The sequence below is a fragment of the Leguminivora glycinivorella genome, chromosome 13 (assembly GCF_023078275.1).
Source record: "Leguminivora glycinivorella isolate SPB_JAAS2020 chromosome 13, LegGlyc_1.1, whole genome shotgun sequence".
Taxonomy (NCBI): domain Eukaryota; kingdom Metazoa; phylum Arthropoda; class Insecta; order Lepidoptera; family Tortricidae; genus Leguminivora; species Leguminivora glycinivorella.
The window spans coordinates 22,343,730-22,366,667 of record NC_062983.1 but is presented as its reverse complement, the minus strand read 5'-3'; the positions used below and the strand labels follow the sequence as shown (position 1 = coordinate 22,366,667).

At 40.8% G+C, this 22,938-nt stretch overlaps 3 protein-coding genes across 3 annotated transcripts in view; 1 reads left to right on the top strand and 2 right to left on the bottom strand.

The window, feature by feature from the left end:
• LOC125232425 (atlastin) overlaps window positions 1-16,999 on the bottom strand; it is a 28,448-nt gene extending 11,449 nt beyond the window's left edge. Inside the window, exons 1-3 of the mRNA XM_048138082.1 lie at window positions 16,803-16,999; window positions 10,566-10,568; window positions 6,078-6,128 (exon numbers count right to left, since the gene is read on the bottom strand). Coding sequence (XP_047994039.1) covers window positions 6,078-6,128; window positions 10,566-10,568; window positions 16,803-16,905 — 157 coding nt within the window. The 5' untranslated portion in view covers window positions 16,906-16,999. The remainder of the gene's footprint in view (window positions 1-6,077; window positions 6,129-10,565; window positions 10,569-16,802) is intronic.
• A 566-nt stretch (window positions 17,000-17,565) lies between these two features.
• LOC125232424 (viral IAP-associated factor homolog) lies at window positions 17,566-19,367 on the top strand. The gene is made up of 5 exons (XM_048138081.1): window positions 17,566-17,700; window positions 17,787-17,919; window positions 18,156-18,384; window positions 18,492-18,700; window positions 19,079-19,367. The coding sequence occupies exons 1-5, from the start codon at window positions 17,695-17,697 to the stop codon at window positions 19,189-19,191; spliced, it is 690 nt and encodes a 229-aa protein (XP_047994038.1). The 5' UTR covers window positions 17,566-17,694; the 3' UTR covers window positions 19,192-19,367.
• A 28-nt stretch (window positions 19,368-19,395) lies between these two features.
• Window positions 19,396-22,938, bottom strand: part of LOC125232420 — a 47,533-nt gene continuing 43,990 nt past the window's right edge. The window contains exons 22-23 of the mRNA XM_048138074.1: window positions 20,980-21,101; window positions 19,396-19,992 (exon numbers count right to left, since the gene is read on the bottom strand). Of these exons, the coding sequence (XP_047994031.1) occupies window positions 19,903-19,992; window positions 20,980-21,101 (212 nt within the window). The 3' untranslated portion in view covers window positions 19,396-19,902. The remainder of the gene's footprint in view (window positions 19,993-20,979; window positions 21,102-22,938) is intronic.

Genomic DNA, 22,938 nt, shown 5'->3' with positions numbered 1-22,938 from the left:
ATACACAACTTTAGAAACTAATATTACAACAATATGAAGTTAACATCTGCTGGAACTTACGGATAAGATACACGATTAGATAATTTAAGACTAGGTCTGATATTTGGCTCAGAGAAGCCAAGGCCATACAACTATCTCAAGTGCTGAGAGCACAATGTATGGTATGGGCCCATTCAACCTACCGATTGTGTGCACTCTATTGTAAACGAATAGAGTCGAAATTACATTTAGTACGGAACGTATTACTTAGTTGCTTATTAATTGTGGTCTACGGTTAATCAACCACTGAATGATTTTGATTGAACAGTTCAGTCATTGGGCGAGTATTGATAGAACTCTAAAAACGAATTTAAAACGGAAAAAGCTTGTAAAAGGAACCTTATTTACACATAAAAAAGTGTAAATTAATTTACTTATTTTAATTCAATCGTCCGATTACTTCAGCTAATTAAAGATACAATAGGATATAAACAATTACAAACAATGGCAACAGTCAAACGAGAAAACCTAATGAGCCGGCAACCGGAAACCTCGCCGAAGGTCGCCGCGTGAGAATCTCAACAATGCTTGTACACAAACTGGCGGAAAACAACTCTATCCATTGGTGATAGAATCGAACTTTGTAGACGTGTATGTTCTGCTAAAATCAGCAGAGTTGGAAGTAGGCTTAAAATCTTATCTCGAGGCTTGATGTAGTCTATAAGCTGTGTTGGAATCATTCCGTCTATACCTAAACATCTATAGTTGGTATACGTGGTATAAAAAGTAAGAGCAAATCGTATAGCGTGGTACGGCTTTGAGATGCGGAGGGATGAAAGTCATGTGACGAGAAACGTTAAAGTGGCGGGAAGTGACTGGAAAGGAAAACCGAGGAAAAGGTGGATAGACTGTGTGAGCAATGGTGTGAAAAGAACGCAAGTGAACGGTAAGATGACAGGTGAGAGAAGGGTATAAAAGAAAAGGCATGCTCTGTAGATCCCCAATAAAATAAATAAATAAATAAATATTATAGGACATTCTTACGCAGATTGACCGAGTCCCACGGTAAGCTCAAGAAGGTTTGTGTTATGGGTACTCAGACAACGACATATATAATACACAAATACATATATACATAGAAAACATCCTCTCAACTCTAAACTCTTTCAAGAGACTACTTAAACTCCATTTTTTATCTCTTCCGTAATATTTTTGTCTGACTACTCCTTCTAAATAACCTGGTACTGTTATGTGTATTTATTTATATATATTTTATTTATATATTTATGCATTTAGTTATTTATCTTTATATATGTATGTTTATGTATAATATTTTATTTTTTTTGCCTATATTGTGCGATAAGTTTATTTCTTCGAATTTGCTGACACCTACTGACATTATGTAAATTTATCAATTTCCGCTACCTTAAGGTTGTCTGGAAGAAATCGCTCTTTAGCGATAAGACCGCCTGTTGTTTACCTTTGTTCGTGTTTCTTCCTTGTTTTGTATTGTTGTATTTTATCAAGGTGTGCAATAAAGAGTATTGTATTGTACATCCATGACTCCGGAACAAATATCTGTGTTCATCACACAAATAAATGCCCTTACCGGGATTCGAACCCGGGACCGCGGCATAGCAGGCAGGGTCACTACCGACTAGGCCAAACCGGTCGTCAAATAAAAGGGGAAAGGACAAGCTAAGGTTAGATCACATATAAAAAATATTTCTATTTCTTCTTTAATCACAAGGCCATACGGACCATACGGTTGATATGGTCCAGGTTCACAACCACTAAGATCAAAAATTTCGTTACAAAGAACAGCTATGCTCAAAACAGATACAAATTGGAACAATCCATAATGCTTCGATTATTTACCGTAGAACGAGAAAAATTTGAAAATCGAACCACTGTATTGGGTATCGAAAGGGATTGTAGTCAAGGCGAGCGGGAACAGCTGATCAGCGCACGATCGCCATTGTTCGTTGGGTTACACAATGCACACGCGTGTTATGCTGGTGAATTCACTGTGGTTTGTTATCGCTGTGTCAGCTGTGTGGCTGAATCACTTTCGATTGACATAAAAAGGCAAAAGATGCGAGAGTGATACGTATGTATGTGCAATGCAAATATGTACGGCCATGTGGTTTCTGGCATTAGCACAGAATATATAATAGTACAAGTACAGAAGGCCCACTGCTTTGATGTTCACGAAATGCCGCCTTTTAAATGCCTACAAAATTCTAACAAAGAAACGAGCCGCACGTGCGCAGCGTCGGATGATAGGGTTGGCTATGGATTAAAATGAATTAATACTCAGATGAAAGGTTATGCTACTACATTCCAGTCTTGGGTACTTTCTAGGTAATATGTACAGTATTTATATATTTTTGTTTAAGTCCCACCAACATCAAAAGCTTTATTGAACTTTTCCATGGGACTTAATCAATAGTAGATATGTGTAAGATTGTCCTATTTTACTCATGATGTCTGTTTATCTAAGCACCATTAGCCATTCACACGTGGACATCGCATATAAAACTTAAAAAAAACTCGCGACGTAAAGTAACAATAGAAAGTGCGAACGTGCGTTCCGTGAAAACGCGCGCCACCCCTGATTAGGCCGCGAACTCGCGGCCGCCAGCATGTACTTGTAGCGCGGCGATAGAACCGCGGAGTGAGCCGCCCCTGGCATTAGGTAATTATATGTTGTGTAATTTGCGATCATGTCGCTATGTAACACTTATATGCATAGAGTCAGATTAGGCGAATTCTGCACTTATTTGACAAGCGGTAAAGTATGAAAGTGCTCCCATAGACGTAGATATGTCAAACTCCTCTAAAAATATGACATACTTTCTTTTTCGTTCATTCAGCAAGGTCCCGTTGGGTGCGGCACGTATAGGGATAGCTAAGACAAATTTTAAGATAATCACAACTTATAATTTCTTTCAATGCTATCCATTTCGTGTGTATTATATACCAGAGTTGAACCGGTAGGAGGCGGTTGCCAAGAGGAAGAATGTAGGCCGGTCCTATACGTATGCTAATATGCTGCTCCCAATACCGTTACGATTATCATTACTCAGCTAAACGGTGACAACACCTACGAGTACTACGAAGCGAACAATAAAACATGAACATAATATACCTGACAATTTAAACTAGGTTTCGCAATTACCAGTGATCGGAACTATGGGAGCAAAACTTTAACAAAACTTGCAAGGTTAGCTGGAAGAGATCCCTTAAAGGGATAAGGTCGCCTTTGTACATAACCGTTATAATTACTCTCTGTACATGTAATTTGTTCTGTACAGTAAAGCGTTTACTACTACTACTTGCTAAGTAGATATTATACAGTCCTTGTAATAAAATAATGTAAATCTTGGATTCAGGTATAGAATCATATTTAACACTGATCTGAAAATAATAATCGTGGTTTTCTTTTAACCCCTGACGCAAAAACGACGGGGTGTTATAAATTTGACGTGTATGTCTGTCTGTCTGTTTGTCTGTCTGTGTGTGTGTCTGTCTGTGGCATCGTAGCTCCCGAACGGATGAACCGATTTCGATTTAGTTTTTTTTATTTGAAAGCTGTGTTAGTCGGGAGTGTTCTTAGCCATGTTTCATGAAAATCGGTCCACTAGGTCGCGGTCGGGGGTTTTTTCAAAATTTTAATTTTGTGGTTAGGTTAGGTTAGGTTATTACGTAAGCTCTAAGGTTTTGTTAAAGTTTTGCTCCCATAGTTCCGATCACTGGCAATTACCAATCTTTAATAATGTTAGAAAAAAATTGCTGATTCGTAACGATAACTGTTGGTCGGTAAGTTTATGGACCCTTTTTACATGAATTTAAATTATAATTATGAATGTCACGATGATATTTAATTATTTATGTTTAGTTAATTATAAGCTGACAATATCTTTCCTAAAGGAGCGCTGTGTACATCGTCAAGAAACCATTGTATAATGAAAAAAAAACGGCCAAGAGCGTGTCGGGCCACGCTCAGTGTAGGGTTCCGTAGTTTTTCGTGTTTTTCTCAAAAACTACTGAACCTATCAAGTTCAAAACAATTTTCCTAGAAAGTCTTTATAAAGTTCTACTTTTGTGATTTTTTTCATATTTTTTAAACATACGGTTCAAAAGTTAGAGGGGGGGGACGCACTTTTTTTTCCTTTAAAAGTGATTATTTCCAAAAATATTAATAGAATCAAAAAACGATCTTAGTAAACCCTTATTCATTTTTAAATACCTATCCAACAATATATCACACGTGGGGGTTGGAATGAAAAAAAATATCAGCCCCCACTTTACATGTAGGGGGGGTACCCTAATAAAACATTTTTTTCCATTTTTTAACCCCCGACGTAAAAACGAAGGGGTGTTATAAGTTTGACGTGTCTGTCTGTCTGTCTGTCTGTCTGTCTGTTTGTCTGTGTGTGTGTCTGTCTGTGGCATCGTAGCTCCCGAACGGATGGACCGATTTCGATTTAGTTTTTTTTATTATTTTTGCACTTTGTTGGCGTGATTGATATACACATTGGTACTAAATTTCAGATATCTAGTGCTAACGGTTACTGAGATTATCCGCGGACGGACGGACGGACGGACGGACAGACAGACATGGCGAAACTATAAGGGTTCCTAGTTGACTACGGAACCCTAACAATTATCGGTTTATTCTAAATAAGAGCGTGAATAAGAAATTTAAATCGTGTGGCAATGTTATGTTTCAACACCCTCATACTATACGCACTAATGAAGTACATAATATTTAGCAATTCATTGCCATACCCACATTACCCACGCCAATGTCGAATGAGATGAACTGGCAACCACTTTCTTAAAACCAGTTATATACTCAGCGCGCTTTTTGTACTTGCCTAGCTGGTATTTGTGTTACGCATTTCATTAATAACGGCAGCTAAAACGTGCCAATTATCGGAATCAATTATCAAAGAAATGATTTTACGATAGTAACAAGAAAGTTATGGTGAAATTACTTTGAACGGCGTATTTTTATGACTCAGCCATAGTCGTGAAATCAGTAAGTAATGCGAATTTCTTACCCTCAAGTCCGTCTTAGCTAAAACTATATATAGTAGATCCAATACATACTACGACTCTTCTCTTCTCGCTCAGACTAACGAAAATATTATTTATGGCAGCGCCACTTTTTACGTAAAAATATTCCTACTTTAAAGGTTCTTATTCATATAGATAGGTCTGTAAAAAATTTACGGAATTATGACGGACCGTATACACACATGATCGATAATAATAAATGGTCAAGAGATAAGAACAAACATGCTACTGATCTACCAAACGGCTTCCATGTCGCCTACTCACGTCAAAAGCATACCAAGAAACTGAAGAATTTGTTGAACATTGATAATTGACGACAGGACAATACAGACACAAAAATCACAGAAATAGAATGATGAATGAGGTCAAACGAATGAGAAGGAGGATCGACAGGCAAGCACAGATAAACGCATGTTCAAACGCCTTGGTCAAAACGTCGACACAACAGTAGTCAGCCGAAGAAGTTCGCCGAGCTGGTCGGGTGTTCAAAAGAATCTAACTGTACACAAAATAGTGTGCAGATCATTTAAGCACCCGGCCTGCTCAGCGTTTTCAGCTGCTATCTGTACAAACAAAAGACAGAAACGATGATTTTTTTCAAATGATTTCACGATGAAAATCTATCGTAACTGATGAATTCTTTGGGTGCAATTCCAGCGGATCGCTTGCCCAATCAAATAATATAGAGATCGTACCCCGAAACAAACAACATCATCTACCTCTCTATTGTTATGAATGCTATGATAGAGAGATTTGAGAGGCAGACAACGTAACTTCTGTTTTCGCGGTTAGATCTCCGGTCTCTGGCAGACTCATTATTTAATTCAGCGATCTTGAGGGTCTTCTACGACCAGAATCTCGAGATCGTTATTTGTCTCTATCACTCTTGCACCGAGCGATAGAGATGCATATAACAAAATTTCTATCATCCATGTTGGCGATAAACCCCGTGAATCTTCTGTAAATGTGCGATGAGAAGGATAACAGGCAAGCACAGAGGCACACGCACTTACGTTGCAGCGCCTTATAGTCTAGCCGCAAGCACAGCTTGCCAATCACCTCGTCTGCAAACACGTCCAAACATTTAGTTGCATAAGCGAGTAACACTGAAAACGCTTGACTGACCAGCTGATGGCTTTATGTTCTTTTCTTTTATTAACATTTAGAAAAGGTCAGAGGAACTACAGTGAACATTAAAGGTCCAATCGCCAATCACGGACATCTTTATTTTAAATAAATGGATTTAGAGTGATAGCGAAGAAAGCGGAAAGGTGTTTAGGTATAATAGGTATATTTGTTTAATCTCAGGTAGAATAAATAAATAAATAAATAAGCCTTTTATTTTTCTCACTTTTTTACATGCATTATTAAAATTTACTTAATGTACATGCGACAATTTTTAAAAGATAATTAATAATTTTTACATTTTAAATTTCAGGTACATTTTTAGTGTTACTTTTTATTTTTTATTTGTGATGAGAACCCCTCGGTAGGGTAAAGGCCTCCTCCAATTTTGCCCATTGTTTCCTGTCCTTTGCCTTTTCTTGCCATTTGTCTCCCGCTATGTCCTTAATGTCGTAGAATATTTGGGCTAAATTAAATAATTTGTATTATTTTGGACAATCTTCAAGGCTTAGCCAAACAGGCTGCGTGATAAGGGTACGCCAGCGGGACGCATTGAGTGCGTGACGCGTACTGTGTGGCAAAACCTTAATTACTATCTTATTAACAACCCAACCGTCAACATGTAATTGTACATTCCAGTCCTATAAACTCCACTACGGCTTTAGCAGTCGTTACATGTTATTCCATTAGCTGTTGAATAACGCAAATCCTACTTGGTTTACGGTAAAGACGAGAACCACGTACAAGTCATACAACCAGCAGCAAACTTAATTCAAGCTGCCAGAGAACGGCTTTATTGTTAATTTATAAGGTTGCTTTTGAAACTGTGTTGTCGGCTGTATGATGGGTGTCGTAAGTTGGGAAAGACCGACATAACGACGTACATAATTACGTATTATTACCCAGTTGCTTCGCTTCCCGGTGATGTTTGCTGTAGCGGGGTGACGAAGGTCAGGGGTTATTTACTTACAAATACCATTTTAACAACAATGTAACAATATTTCATGATTATTGTGAATATCCTATATACAGTCAAGTGTAAAAATATGGGTGCGTACAACTTATCAAAAATATGTCCCATAGCACTTTATGTCGGCGGAATAAGGTCTCGGTACATATTTTTGAGCGGATAAAATTGATACGTATTTTTGCACTTGACTGTACAAAGTTACAAACAGACGGGTGGACGGACAGACAGATTGTTACTATAAACTATGGATAAGGGTTCCTTTTTGGTATGAAATACGGAACCAAAACAAGGCACTGAAAATGAAAAATAAAAGCCAATGAATAATTGAGAGACCTGTAAGACCTGTTCCTATCCTACAGTTATAGATCCGGTCTCAGGCTAATCTTGTGTTTAGTGTGTTTTGCTAAGATATAAACAAGTACTAAGCGATAAGCTGGTCTAGATTAGAGCCCAACGGACATAATTTATAATCCGATTAATACTCGACATTAATAATAATAACAGGCCTTTGCATCTATAACAGATGATTCAAGCAGCATCCTTTCGACACTTACGTTCGTGGCTGTATAGCCCAATTCGAGAGAGGATCCCTCGTCCGCACACATGGCAGGTGTATGCTCCCCCAGATGGGCGGGGGTTAGAGGCCTGCTCGTGACGCCTCATGCGTTTATCATTCAAGGAGGAGAACCAGGCGTTGTCGTGCTTGGATTGACCGTCATGGACAACACGGCGCCACGTGGGTCGGTCTTCGGCCAGCCGCTGCCACTGGTTGCATGGAATATCAAATGTGACCATGTCACGCTTCACGCAATCTTTAAAGCGCAGCATTGGCCGTCCGACCGGTCTCTTTGCATCTGCAACCTCTCCCAGCAGGATTTGACGTGGTAAACGAGTCTGCTCCATTCGATACACATGCCCGAGCCACCTCAGTCGCCTCTTCTTTAGTATGGCTGTGATACTAGGAAGCTGTGCCTCGGCTAGAACAGACTCGTTTGTCACGCGATCCTTCCATGTGATGCCCAGTATGCTCCGCACACAGCGCATGTGAAAGGAGTTCAGCCGGCGTTCTTGTTTTGCGTACGATGTCCAAGTTTCCGCTCCGTACAGAAGTGTACTTAGGACACATGCTTGGTAAATGAGAATTTTCGTTTTTACCGTGAGATGTTTATTGTCCCAAGCCCTTGTACGGAGCCTCCCGAACGTTGTGGCCGCTTTGCCGATGCGGGAGTCGATCTCCGCGTCAAGCGAAAGATTGCACGACACAAGCGAGCCAAGGTAGCAAAACTTGCTGATCACCTCTAGAGGTGCACCGTTAAGCACGATAGTTGGCTGTTCTGAACATCCTTGCGCTAGTATGACGGTCTTCTTGGCATTAACCGACATGGAAAAGAGGTCGCACGCTTTTTGAAATTTGTCCATGATGGTCTGCAGTTGAGACTCACTGTGAGCGACGAAAGCAGCGTCATCAGCAAAGAGAAGGCTATCTACAAAAAAGTCCTTTCTATGTCTTTTGGACTTAAGCCTAGCAAGATTGTACATCTGACCATCGGCTCTTGTATACAGGTGTATCCCCCGTAGATCATCTCCAAAAGCAACCTTCAAGAGTACAGAAAAGAATATTCCGAAGAGAGTAGGTGCCAGTACACAACCTTGACGAACGCCACGGCGTACGTCGAAGGGAGCCGATGTTTCGCAGTTGTGAAGGATTGTGGCTTCCATACCCTCGTGGAATGACTGCACTATCTTCAGGAGCTTTGGAGGGCAACCGATATTGACAAGAACCGAATAAAGCCCCTCTCTACTCACAGTGTCAAATGCCTTGTTGAGATCGACAAATGCTACGATAAGAGGACTGCTTTGCTCCCTACACTTTTCCTGTAACTGTCTGAGTGAAAAAATCATATCGACAGTTGACCGTTGGGCCCGAAAACCGCATTGTGCCTCTGGATATACGCGGTCAGCCAGCTTCTGTAGTTTGGCTAAGGTAGCCCTAGCAAAAGCCTTGCCGACTATGCTGAGGAGGGATATTCCGCGGTAATTGTTACAATCACCGCGGTCGCCTTTGCCTTTGTAAAGAGTGACGACATTAGCATCGCGCATATCCTGAGGCACGCAGCCTTGTTCCCAGCATTTGGTCAGGTGGTTATGAAGGACAGGAAGGATGCACTTCAACTTGACGATTTCGGTGTACACTTCGTCTTTGCCCGGACTTTTGCCATGTTTTAGCTGCTTGACGGCCAGGTAAAGTTCCTCTACGGTAGGTGCGGAGTCCAACTCGTGCCAAGTGTCCAGGGTCGGCATTAATCCTGCAGTTTCTGGTTGAATGTCGACTGGGCACGAGTATAGCCCGGTGTAATGTTCCACCCATCTTGCCATCTGACGGCTGCTGTTTGTTATGACAGAGCCGTCAGCCTCTTTTAGAGGGGCCGTCTTTTTTGTAGGAGGTCCAAGAGCTCGCTTAATACCCTCATAAACACCGCCTATGTTTCCTGCGTCTGCGCTTGCCTGAATTCCTTGGCAGAGTTCTGTCCAGTATGCGTTTGCATAAAAACGAGAGCTGCGCTGGAGTGAGGCTTTCGCCCCAGCGCAGCTCTCGTTTTTATGCAAACGCATACTGGACAGAACTCTGCCAAGGAATTCAGGCAAGCGCAGACGCAGGAAACGTATTTTTATACGTTTAAAATCGATACGTATTTTTGCACTTGACTGTACAAAGTTACAAACAGACGGGTGGACGGACAGACAGATTGTTACTATAAACTATGGATAAGGGTTCCTTTTTGGTATGAAATACGGAACCAAAACAAGGCACTGAAAATGAAAAATAAAAGCCAATGAATAATTGAGAGACCTGTAAGACCTGTTCCTATCCTACAGTTATAGATCCGGTCTCAGGCTAATCTTGTGTTTAGTGTGTTTTGCTAAGATATAAACAAGTACTAAGCGATAAGCTGGTCTAGATTAGAGCCCAACGGACATAATTTATAATCCGATTAATACTCGACATTAGTCATACGTATACTACTGAAAGCGAACGTGGTCCCAGCACCAAACCTGGATTCTAAACATTTATACCCACTTGAGGATAACAAGGAACACTAACTCTATTAGAATACAATACGACTTACATTCTAATAACTGATAATGATAGATAGTGTATTTTAATTCTTGCAGGTGCTGTGCAACTGGCGGGCTCCCAAAAATGAGGGATTCATGTCAATAACCTGGAGGCCGATTTCCTTTTCTTACGGGCTTCTTGGCTCACACCAATCCAATACAATAGAGCTATGCGTAGCTATGATATGTGTAAGACAGTCGAAAGTTTGGAGCCACTCTGGACGCTACGGGAAGGATTATTTGATAATAGACAGCTGTCGTTTGTCCGGGCGCAATTTATGAAATGAACGACCTAGATTTACCGTTCATCGAGCTTGTATCTATTCCCTGGCATCATAATGTAAGATGAAGATGTCCCAACTTCCCAAGATTACGTTTTTAAACTGTTCGCTATGCTGTGACTTTTTTTTTGTGACTTGTCATCTGTACCATGACACTTGTATTTGGCTTTCCTGAAGCTAAAGCTTCGAAACCGATTGGAATACAGAATAGTGTTCAAAGTTGGCAGCGCGCCAAACGCAGGCTATTTCGCGTTTCTGATCTTTGATAGAGCCGTAGTGCATGGAATCGAGGAATGCCATTCATTCCATTTACGACGCAACAGGTCCCAGAGACTAGTATAGGCAGACTTACGGTGCTTTATCGAAGATAGAAAATCTTGCTAACTATATAGAGAAAACAAGTCGATAACCTCCGTCAATGTTTTTTTTAAACTAAACCGTAGCCCAAAATGAAGATGCGGCCGCACAAACAAAGGATTTATACTTCTACATCATTAGAAGACGGAAACTTTGCTCACCATTCGATGTTGATGATTGATCGTTATTGATGAGAAATTAGATCGTAATTTGGCAACGACGGAGCCATAAGGCTGATCGACAAGGCCTTAGCTCTGCTCGCTTTAACCCTACCTGGCTATCACGCTCTTATTAACGTAACATGTGTCGTGTCGTCTCTTTCCAAAATAGTGTTGTCTTTCGCCGCCAAAATGAATAGGACCAATGTAGATTTCCGCCTTATGTCTATATGGATTCAATGCGGCGATCCATCAGGAACATTCATACATTCTACAGAGTTAGCTCTTTGAACAACAAGCCTATGGGACACAGCGCAGGGGCACCATCACGAAGCTTGACTGAAAACATGAAGGATGATATTGAGTTCCTAATGGTCAAACGGTTAACTACAGTCGTTGACCTTACCGCAAAGGCTAAAAGGTCTACGACAGTTAGTAAAGTGTGTGCCTCCGCCTACGTCGGAGTCAGACCTGTCAGCCGACATATGAACCCACATATGAAAGTTTCCGCGTGACCTATCACGAGAATACCAGCCGACCGCACATTCCAACAGGTGCCGAGACTACATGCCGTGGCAGGAATACACACGAGGGTTAACTGACGGGACGTAAACCTTAAAAGCTAAGATATAAGGTCCGCAGAAGGTATCTAAATGTCGTTAGAATGTAAGAGGTGTCTAACTTGTTTAACTTAGTTTTGCGATTAGTATTCAGAGAGAATATATTTGCCGATATGCTTATGGGTTTTGAGTTGCATTGGCTTACAACTATTTGCTTTACGTAAACCATATTTCTTTAGGTACTTCGTATTTACCATATTTTAAATACCATATTTTACCATTTAATGGGTTTGGGTGCAATCTGCAAATGTCGCTATTTATTTATTTTCCCGTAATTACCCCCGTTCTTGGGGCCATAACTTGGGTTAAAGCAACCGTTTTTATAGTCTTCTAAGCCGTTTCTAGAACGGCGAATGGTGAGGCATTTATGCTGTTAAATTTATAACTAATTTTGCTTTCAACGCATGAATGTTAGGCAATTTCGATTACCTAAAAAATGCTCTTTGGTCATGAGCCAAATTCATTTGACGTCAAAACGCATTTTGGAGCTTTATTTTATGTAACATATGATTCACGGGGAAGGAGATGTAAACGTAAAGGCAACGTAAGTAATCGTCACAAAATTCACCAATAGATGGTAAAGTTGTTAAATATAAATAGTTGCGTGTGTAACGTACGCACGTGTGATGTCTGTTTATCTCTTCCATTGGGGAAAGACAGCTAAATTCTGTAGCTAAATTAGACACCACAGCAGGCCCAGATTTAGAGATGGTTGATGATGATGATATTTATTAATATTATGTGCTTTTAATGGTTCAAAATGTCTATAAATTGTAACCAACAATAATAAAGCAACATTAATGCATTACGAAAAGAAGGTCTACTGAAAATATGCATACTAATTTGCATCTTATCCCACAGTCATAGTACTCAATATGTATCCACATTAAACATGTGTGTATGAAGCTGTTTAGTTTATGGGCAATAAAACCAACAGCACTTTCTTTTACTATCAGTAAAGTTGCAGATATTGCGAATAAGTCAGCAATCTAAATAAATTATGTAGATAACTTTGATAACACCAAAATGTCCAAATTGATAATGTTGATAAAAAGCAATTGGCTACTTCTTGACTGATAACAAGAAAAGAAAAAGCTACTACTTCTTACTATCACTATTTATTTTGACAATATATAATAGAGACTTTAATATCGTTAGGTATTAAGGTTCATAATTTAGTGTTTATAAATATAGTAGAATAAGACTTTTAAGTCCATTTATTACGATTCATAATTGATTGGCGTGAATAACTTGCAACAATTAGCACATATACATCTGAAATTGCGTCTTAATTCATAATAGTAGCTGTGAAATTGATAATGAATAATAAACTATATCATCATTGGCCTTAACGTCTGTTGCAGACGATTTATGGTGTAATATTCGAAGAGCACCTTTTCTGATGACTTATTAGACCGATGCGAGACCGACGTAGTCTACCGCAGGACTGACAAAAGAAGTTTGCGGAAATCGGCGCTGAAACACCTTGGCGTCGCTTCTAAACTAAACTTCTAATAAACTATAATGGTAATTAATAAATAGTACAGTCACAATATATCGGAGTGGGCAAACTACTCACATAATTATAGGAACATGCCTCTATTACCAAAATGTAAAAGTGTGTGTTCTAATATCAATTGTGAGCATATTGTCTGTTCTGACATATCAGATGGCCACTGTACATGAGGATTATAACATGCATCCTTCTAAGTGATGGTTAGAACTAGAGATGGGCCGAATACGAATATTCGGCCGAACATTCGGTACACCTCTTACCGAACCGAACATTCGGCCGAATATTCGGTTACGCCATATTTTTAAAGCGAATATTAAGATTAAAACTATGAAATGATTGATAATGTTTATACATACTTACAACTATGTTCTTATGATTTAGTGGATAACTAAAACTTAGTTAAAACAACTTTGAACTCTTCTCAACTCTTAAACTACGATTTTTAACTTTTTTACAAAACAATTGTGTTTATAATTTTGACGCATTTTTAGTAGTTCCTTAGAAAGCTACTAAAATAGGAGCTTATTATCCAATGGAATACGTAAGATCTTCATTAGTTATTTACTTTGTTTATTCGGTAAATATTCGGCAATGCAACCGAACTATTCGGCCGAATACGAACATTGAAAAACTTGCCGAATATGCCGAATACCGAATATTTACCGAATATTCGGCCCATCTCTAGTTAGAACTATATTCAATTTCACTTAAAATGAATCTATTATAAATCTTTCTATACACTTAGTTTGCTACTCAGTATGCCCATTTGAAATTATTTTAGTAACAAAGTATTACTAATTTAAATATCATAGATAAAATGTATCTATTAGGAAACCAAGCTCCAATTCTAAGTATTTATTATTTTAGTGTTCACGCAATATTTGATAATGGTCATTGCAATGATAGAACCACATGTCAAGTGATAAAGAATGTTTGTAAACAAACCAAGTGAATAAAACATGGTTGGTAATACATTTAAGAGGAATAAATATGTACTCATACTACTCATTGGGTACTACACAGGTATTGTGTGACTATACAATTAATAATATGCATTGTAGTCATTGCACCTGATTACTTTTAAACACCTGTTACTGTATTTTTTAAATTATTAATTGAAAATTCATTAAATGCATTTTATTTTATGAGCAAATATTGCTGGAACTATAGCCAATACTGTTATGTGAGCCAACATAAGCTGTAAAATAGAATGTACTGATTTACATAACAACACATAATAAATAAATAAATAATATAGGACATTCTTACACAGATTGACGGGGCACAGTGGATCAAGAGGGAATGATGCAGCGGATGAACTGGCCCGAGAAGGATCAGCCACACCGGCATATGGACCCGAACCCATCATACCCCTACCAGTGTCATACAGGAAAAACCAACTTAGTCAAAACTACAAACAGTTACACAACAAATACTGGGTTGAATTAGACACATGTAGACAAACCAAAGAAATTCTTGCTGAACCTAATACAAAGCTCACAAAAATCTTACTCAGAACTCCCAGAAAGCAACTGCGAAAACTAGTAGGATTAATGACAGGACACAACACACTGAACAAACACCTCAATAACATAGGTATAACCGATAGCCCCATGTGCAGAGCGTGCATGGAAGCAGAAGAAACCACCAAACACTTTCTTCTAGAGTGTAAACAGGTAGAAGTATATAGGAACAAGTATCTAGGTACGCCGAACACATTGAAAGAGGTATTTAGCAACCTGAAAACACTGCTAGGATTCGTAGAGGAGCTGGGGTGGCTAGAGTAGTGCTACCTCGTTAATTTCACGCAAAATAGGCACGACGGATGTCGACTTGCGGAAAATGCCCAATAAAACTAACTAAAAAACTACACAGATTGACTGAGGCCCACGGTAAGCTCAAGAAGGCTTGTGTTGTGGGTACTCAGACAACGATATATTGAATATATAAATACTTATATATATAGAAAACATCCATGACTCAGTAACAAATATCTGTGCTCATCACACAAATAAATGCCCTTACCGGTATTCGAACCCGGGACCGCGGCGCAGCAGGCAGGGTCACTACCGACTGCGCCAGACCGGTCGTCAACACAATGGACAACATAATGGTATTATAATATCCAAGATTGCACGTCTGTGACCTCAGAAACAGTTTCACTTGTCACATGTACAATTATTATGGAATAATCATATTTTATGAATAAACAAAGCATGTCAATAGCTTCTTTTCAAGAATCTTACTAACTTGCTACAAAGAATATGAACTTTAAACCAAACAAAGATTATGTTTTATCAAACTCTTTGTCATGACTGTAATACTTATTCAGTTATTCACGATCACAAGTGAAAAGATAACTTTTATTAACAACAAACATTGATCTTTTAGTCATTCTTCACATTCACTTACAATTAACTTAATTAGATCATAAGATATGATATAAAAGAACATCACATAGTGGTAATTTTAACACTCCTTTGACAAGTAGGGCACTGAAGCAGTGACTAGCGTAGATAGAGGGAATGGGGTTAAGATCATTGCACCAATTAGTTTAATTAACATTCTACATCCGATTCAATTGTAACTGTACTATTTATATCTGTTCTGTATGTATGTTTACTGTTGGTGGGCTAATCACATCTGTGAGAGATGTTTTGGGTTATATTTTGTGTCCTAATCCACAGAATTATTATAAGATAGATTAATCATTTTACTATTTTTAACTAATTTTACTATTTAAAAATAGTAATTAAATTTAACAACCTACTTTGTTTTTCAAATACTTTTTGTTCATAAATATATTTCTTAGTAGTCATCTTATAATTAAAAATCTTGAAATAAAAAACAAAATATTGTCAATAAAGCAAGACTTAACTGATGTAAAATAATAATAAATGTGAATGTAGGCAAGTGTTAATTTGGCATTGTTTTCACAAAAAAAGTAGAGCTTGTTGTATATGCACATTAGCAATAGTAATTATTCCTTGTGTAACACTTGCATTCTAATACCTCCATGTGAGGCAGGCCTTTATCCCAGTCCACTTGTGAAGTGAGCTGAAGTCAGATAAATGTAACCCATCAATATCACAATGCTTCCTAAACATTGCGTCTTGTTATCTAATTAACATTATTTAAGTCATGCAGAAAACAAGTCTGTGACCTTTGGATGCATGTCCGCGGAATCATATCAAAAAAATATGAATTGCATGTTGTCACTTCTAAAATACTAGGCACTAAAACAGACGATGCAAAAAACCGTGATTTAACAAAAACACAACAAATTATGCCGTTGAGACGTACTTAACCTCGTTCGCAGTGGTCAAATATACAACAAAAACAAAGGTAAAAGCGGTACCTGAGCAGAGGTTCCTCTCCGCGCCCCCGGTCATGTTCACGGCGCCCGGGGGCCCGAGCGCTCCTGGCGAGCTAGCGAGCAGCTCCAACCAGCAGGTATAAAAAGATCCCAGTCTCAATGTCACAGAGGAAACGCGAGGTCTGACTTACGAGACAACACTCGGCCGCCTCGCAGCAGCCGCCCGCGCGAATCACTACCGCACTCGCCCTACACAATAATAACGTAGCCTTATTTACCTTCGCTCTCATGGAAATTCACTTCCCGATGTTTATGTCCCTCGGTATCAGCCATGTTCAATTTATTTATTTCGAGAACTGACGTGACTGAACATAGCGACATGCAATTTTTCCAACACGACGCAAGTTGACAACTTCTCGTAGAAAAAAAGACGTGTCATTGTCAAAACTAGGGTTTGAATCGGTAATCGGTAACTACCGAAGTTTAGCCAACAACTTATAAATTTGGAAATAATGGAACCTCGATTAGAAAGAAATATTATAAATATAACAATAAATATAATTTACATGTATAAAATAATAGGTTAATAACTCAAAATTACTTTGTTCTGTTGGTTATGAAACAGGACCCTAAATAAAAATACACACATCAAATGGAAATTGTCTATGGTTTTTTGAGGCGTATTTTGTGTGTGTAGCCTTTAACGAGTTTCAAGTGTGCAAAATTGAGCGCATAAGCATATTATAATTTAGTTCAAGTTCATGAAATCATATAAATGTGAAAATCATGCATCAAAATATTTAAATGATCTACTTGTCCTAGCTTTTTTTTTTTGTACCGACGAGTAACTTTTCCTTTACCAAGAAGAAATTTGATACATATGTATATATTCTGTCAAACAAGTCTGTCAGTAAATAAGAACTAAGAAAACTATAGGTATCCTTTTCTCTAGCACCCTAAAGAAAAGGATGCATATAGTTTTCTTTGTTCTTATTTACTAACAAACTTGGTTGACAGAGTATAATATCTTCATACTCGATGAGAGTTAACCGATCATAGCAAAACGCCTTATGAAATTGAGTCAGCCGTTTGGTGTCAGATTTCTTGGTTTTGAATTGTTCAATAAATAAATACTATTTATTTAAGACAAAAACAAGTGAACAATTCACAATGCAGGTATTGTATAGATTTTTATTTAGTTTTCAACTTTTATTTATCTTTATTATATTGCAGCTAAACCCTAAAACAATATTTATTTATAGAACCCAAATGAGGATACAGAATGGAACGATGTGCTGCGTGCGAAGGGTATTATTCCACAAAAAGAGAAGGAAGTCACAGAAGATGATATCGTTAACATGATAGAACAAACGATACAGCAAAAACAACAGGAAAGTAAGTGTTTATCACTATATTTTTAGGTTAGACACAACTGGTGCATATCACCATAAATTATAACTGTATGAGACTTTCACAGATGTCATTTACTTATTAATGTACTGTAGACGTTATAAATGACTGATAAAAGTTGTAAGATAGGCAAGAAATTCGTGCATATTGTTAGAATATCCCATGTTGTGTACTTAAGAAATTTGTTACAAAAGATGTCACTACATTTTGTTATTTTACAGAGGATAAACAGTTATCAGAACTAGACCTGGACGGGCTAGATGAGCTCGAGGACTCTGAGGATGAAGCAGTGTTAGAAGAGTACAGAAAGAAGCGTATAGCCGAGCTGAAGCGGTTAGCAGAGAAGCCAAAGTTTGGTGATGTGCGGGAGGTGTCAGGCCAGGACTATGTCCAAGAGGTCAACAAGGCTGGGGAGGGCATTTGGGTGGTCATACATTTATACAAGCAGGGGTGAGTTTTAAATCATCAACATTTGTGTTCTGATACGAAAGACAGATAACAAAAACTTTACAATAGTTTAACCTCCTTGTCACCCAGCTTGTGTATTTTATTTTCAGTATCCAGCAGTGTGCCCTCCTAAACCAGCACCTCCGGGAACTAGCAGCCAAGTACCCATACACCAAGTTCCTGAAAGCAATAGCACAGACATGCATCCCCAACTTCCCGGAGCGGAACCTGCCCAGTGTGTTTGTGTACTTCGAGGGGGACATGAAGAAACAGTTTGTGGGGCCACATGAGCTGAGAGGCACTGGGATCACATGTGATGGTATGATTTTGTTTAGTTACCTCTCAGTCTACCTATTCACCTTATCTACACTGGGATTTCCCTTTTTGCCCATGATACTACCCAAAAGATTAAGAACTTGATCCATTTTATATCATTGTTTTATTTAGTTTATTTACTCTTAAAGTATGAGCATGAATATAAGCTCAATTAATGTCTAATGTCAACTCCATAGCTACCTAACATCCATGTGATAAAAACTCGTACCTGATTATCATCCTGGTTCAAATCATCATGTTATATTTGGAGCTAACAGAAAACCAAGTGTTGGCTTTATTACATTCTTGTAGCTCAATTTATTTTCCTAAATGTTATGTTTTAGTCCTCACAAAATTAAACTTTGTAAATATTTCTTTACAGAACTGGAATACATTCTTGGGCAAGTTGGAGCCGTGGACACAAAAATCAAAGAGGACCCCAGACCCAAGATCAAAGACAAGTTGTTCCAAGACCTGGGCTCAAATGACTGGTGATCAAAGTATAGTTTAGTGGACTCTTCAGTATTCTAAGCTTGGCAGTGCGGGTTCCATTCTGTGCTTGAGTTTAATTTATTTAATTTCTGATTGAAAAGTGGTGTGACTCATACCATCACAATTAATTTTATTTGTACAAAGAATTTTGTATAATAAATGAGATTTTATAAAGTAAATGTTATTTATATAAATAAAACAATGAAATGTATTTTTTATTTTATTTTACAAAAAATCCTTATCAATTATCATACCTAATGTTCTGAATTATTATTAACCTACATATATTTACATGGGAATGAGAACAACTATAAATTGTTATCCATTTATAAGTCACTTTGTTTTTTTTTTTATTCATGAACACAGACAAGACATTTGCTGCTTTTCTGCTTTCCAGGACCAACCTACAACATTTTCCCTAAAATCTATTTAGAATTCCAGCTTTGATCCTTCATTTAAAAACATCCAGAAAGTGCAATCTAACTTAAATCGTAAACTGGAACACAATTTGAAATTGGCGCGAATAAGGTTGATAAATTGAAGTGTTGCGCGCGAGTCTGTTCGGTCGTAACTGTGCTAGACTGTCTGGAAAAGGGTTACTTTTAAGACTAAATTCAATGATATGATCGTAAACCTTATTACAACGCCATAAGATCCACAAATAGTCGTATGTTTATTTCTGTTAGGACAATATAAACGTTTATGAGCAGATGTTCAGCATCCCCGCTGCAGGTTGATGGCGGCGACGGAGCGCGCCAGGCTCGTCTCGACGGGTAGGCGGCTGCGCACGCCCAGGTCGAACACCTAATCACAATACCACCAGATTAGTTAGGAATCAAGAAAGATTTTAGGAGATTAAAAAAAAACATTCAGTCGAATTGAGAACCTCCTCCTTTTTTTGAAGTCGGTTAAAAAATTGTGCTCCGGTATTGATGTGTTCTTCTTGGGACTCTTCCTTTCATCCATACTAATATTATAAATTGGAAAGTGTGAGTGTCTGTTTGTTTGTCTGTCTTTCACGGCAAAACGGAGCGACGAATTGACGTGATTTTTTTTTTAAGTGGAGATAGTTGAAGGGATGGAGTGTGACATCAGGCTACTTTTAGTCTCTTTCTAATGCGAGCGAAGCCACGGGCAAAAGCTAGTATGGAATATTTTTGATAACGGCACATCAGTTCGATATAGCAGTCAGACGATAAAACATTTCTCTTTTTTGCTGCTAATGACTTGATATGAAGTTACGGATACTACAACTTGATATGTTACATATCGTCACTACTTTAAAATACACGACGACCTAATAAAAGCGTGTTAAAAATCTCGTATCTCACGCTGCTCCTCAAAGTTAAAACGCAGTAAGTCTATATGCATATACATACTTACTACAATTTTCTTTTCATTGACAGACGAAGATACAACTTTTTTTAAAAGTGGTGACGATATGTGAGTGTGTTTAGTAAAACCTCCCACTTTGTCGGTTACCATTGAGACGAGATTTACTTGTATCTTTATATGAATAAACTGACAAAGCTGCTTTATAGCAATCGACAAAGTGGGACGTTTTTCCGTGCACATTCACATATGTAGTTTAGTTTCGACATGGTGCGGATGGTACTCCATTACTTCATTGTCGTGGGGACGAAACGATTGTGTTATGTTATGAATCCTACCGCCTACAACTTCTCTGCTTTGCCTAAAGGTTGACTGGTAGAGAATGCCTTATGGCATTAAGTTCGCCTATTGTACATTGTGTTTCTTTGTTCAATAAAGATTAAATAAATAAATAAATACCTTTAGCAAGACCCGGGCGGCGTGTTCCTGCATGCCGACGACGAGCTCGGGTAGTTTGTCGATGACGGACTGCGCGACTTCTGGTAGTGACGAATCCAGGCATTCCATGATTGCGTCTAGACCTGGAAGTTTGAGTTAGCCTTATAAACTTAAAGTGTTACGATTGTTATGTAATTAAATCACTACGGCAAGCATTTTGTATTGAAACTAAAGTTTATAAATGTCAATGTTTGGTTTTTTGCTTTTTAACTTCTTGTTTCCGTTAGATAGGTCGAATTTAATGTTTCACGGATATCATTCAACAATCTCTCGCATTAGTCCGCTTTCACATTATCCGATCCGATATCGGATGTCGGAAGGATTTCAATAGAAATAATCGAAGACGGCGCCTGTAACGTATGGGATATCGGTCCGACATCCAATATCGGATCGGATAATGTGAAAACGCATTTACAGTGATGACGGTGTTCGCAGGTCGCGCCCAATCCTGGCGGACCGGTCTCATATAGAGACGGTCGGGGTGTGGCGTGGGCCAGTTTCGTCACTCTCGGCTGATAAAAGATGTAGAGGTAGGGTAGGGCTGTCGATGACGCGGTGCGTTCGTTCAGCCCGAGTCGTTATACAAACCCACACGACCGTTAGAGCCGGTGATACCGTTCGAGTGGGACATTGACCGCTTGTAGTAAGTAAGTGGGAGTGTCGTATACCGGGCGTGGGGTCGGGCACGGCGGGCAGCAGCTTGGCGAGCAGGCCGACGGCGGCGCTGCGGGCGGCGGCGCCGGGCTCGGCGCACAGCGGCGCCAGCGCGCGCAGCAGCGCCGTGGCCGCGCCCGGCCCGCCCCACGCGCTCCGCCTTGTAGTAAGTAAGTGGGAGTGTCGTATACCGGGCGTGGGGTCGGGCACGGCGGGCAGCAGCTTGGCGAGCAGGCCGACGGCGGCGCTGCGGGCGGCGGCGCCGGGCTCGGCGCACAGCGGCGCCAGCGCGCGCAGCAGCGCCGTGGCCGCGCCCGGCCCGCCCCACGCGCCTCCGCCTTGTAGTAAGTAAGTGGGAGTGTCGTATACCGGGCGTGGGGTCGGGCACGGCGGGCAGCAGCTTGGCGAGCAGGCCGACGGCGGCGCTGCGGGCGGCGGCGCCGGGCTCGGCGCACAGCGGCGCCAGCGCGCGCAGCAGCGCCGTGGCCGCGCCCGGCCCGCCCCACGCGCCTCCGCCTTGTAGTAAGTAAGTGGGAGTGTCGTATACCGGGCGTGGGGTCGGGCACGGCGGGCAGCAGCTTGGCGAGCAGGCCGACGGCGGCGCTGCGGGCGGCGGCGCCGGGCTCGGCGCACAGCGGCGCCAGCGCGCGCAGCAGCGCCGTGGCCGCGCCCGGCCCGCCCCACGCGCCTCCGCCTTGTAGTAAGTAAGTGGGAGTGTCGTATACCGGGCGTGGGGTCGGGCACGGCGGGCAGCAGCTTGGCGAGCAGGCCGACGGCGGCGCTGCGGGCGGCGGCGCCGGGCTCGGCGCACAGCGGCGCCAGCGCGCGCAGCAGCGCCGTGGCCGCGCCCGGCCCGCCCCACGCGCCTCCGCCTTGTAGTAAGTAAGTGGGAGTGTCGTATACCGGGCGTGGGGTCGGGCACGGCGGGCAGCAGCTTGGCGAGCAGGCCGACGGCGGCGCTGCGGGCGGCGGCGCCGGGCTCGGCGCACAGCGGCGCCAGCGCGCGCAGCAGCGCCGTGGCCGCGCCCGGCCCGCCCCACGCGCCTCCGCCTTGTAGTAAGTAAGTGGGAGTGTCGTATACCGGGCGTGGGGTCGGGCACGGCGGGCAGCAGCTTGGCGAGCAGGCCGACGGCGGCGCTGCGGGCGGCGGCGCCGGGCTCGGCGCACAGCGGCGCCAGCGCGCGCAGCAGCGCCGTGGCCGCGCCCGGCCCGCCCCACGCGCCTCCGCCTTGTAGTAAGTAAGTGGGAGTGTCGTATACCGGGCGT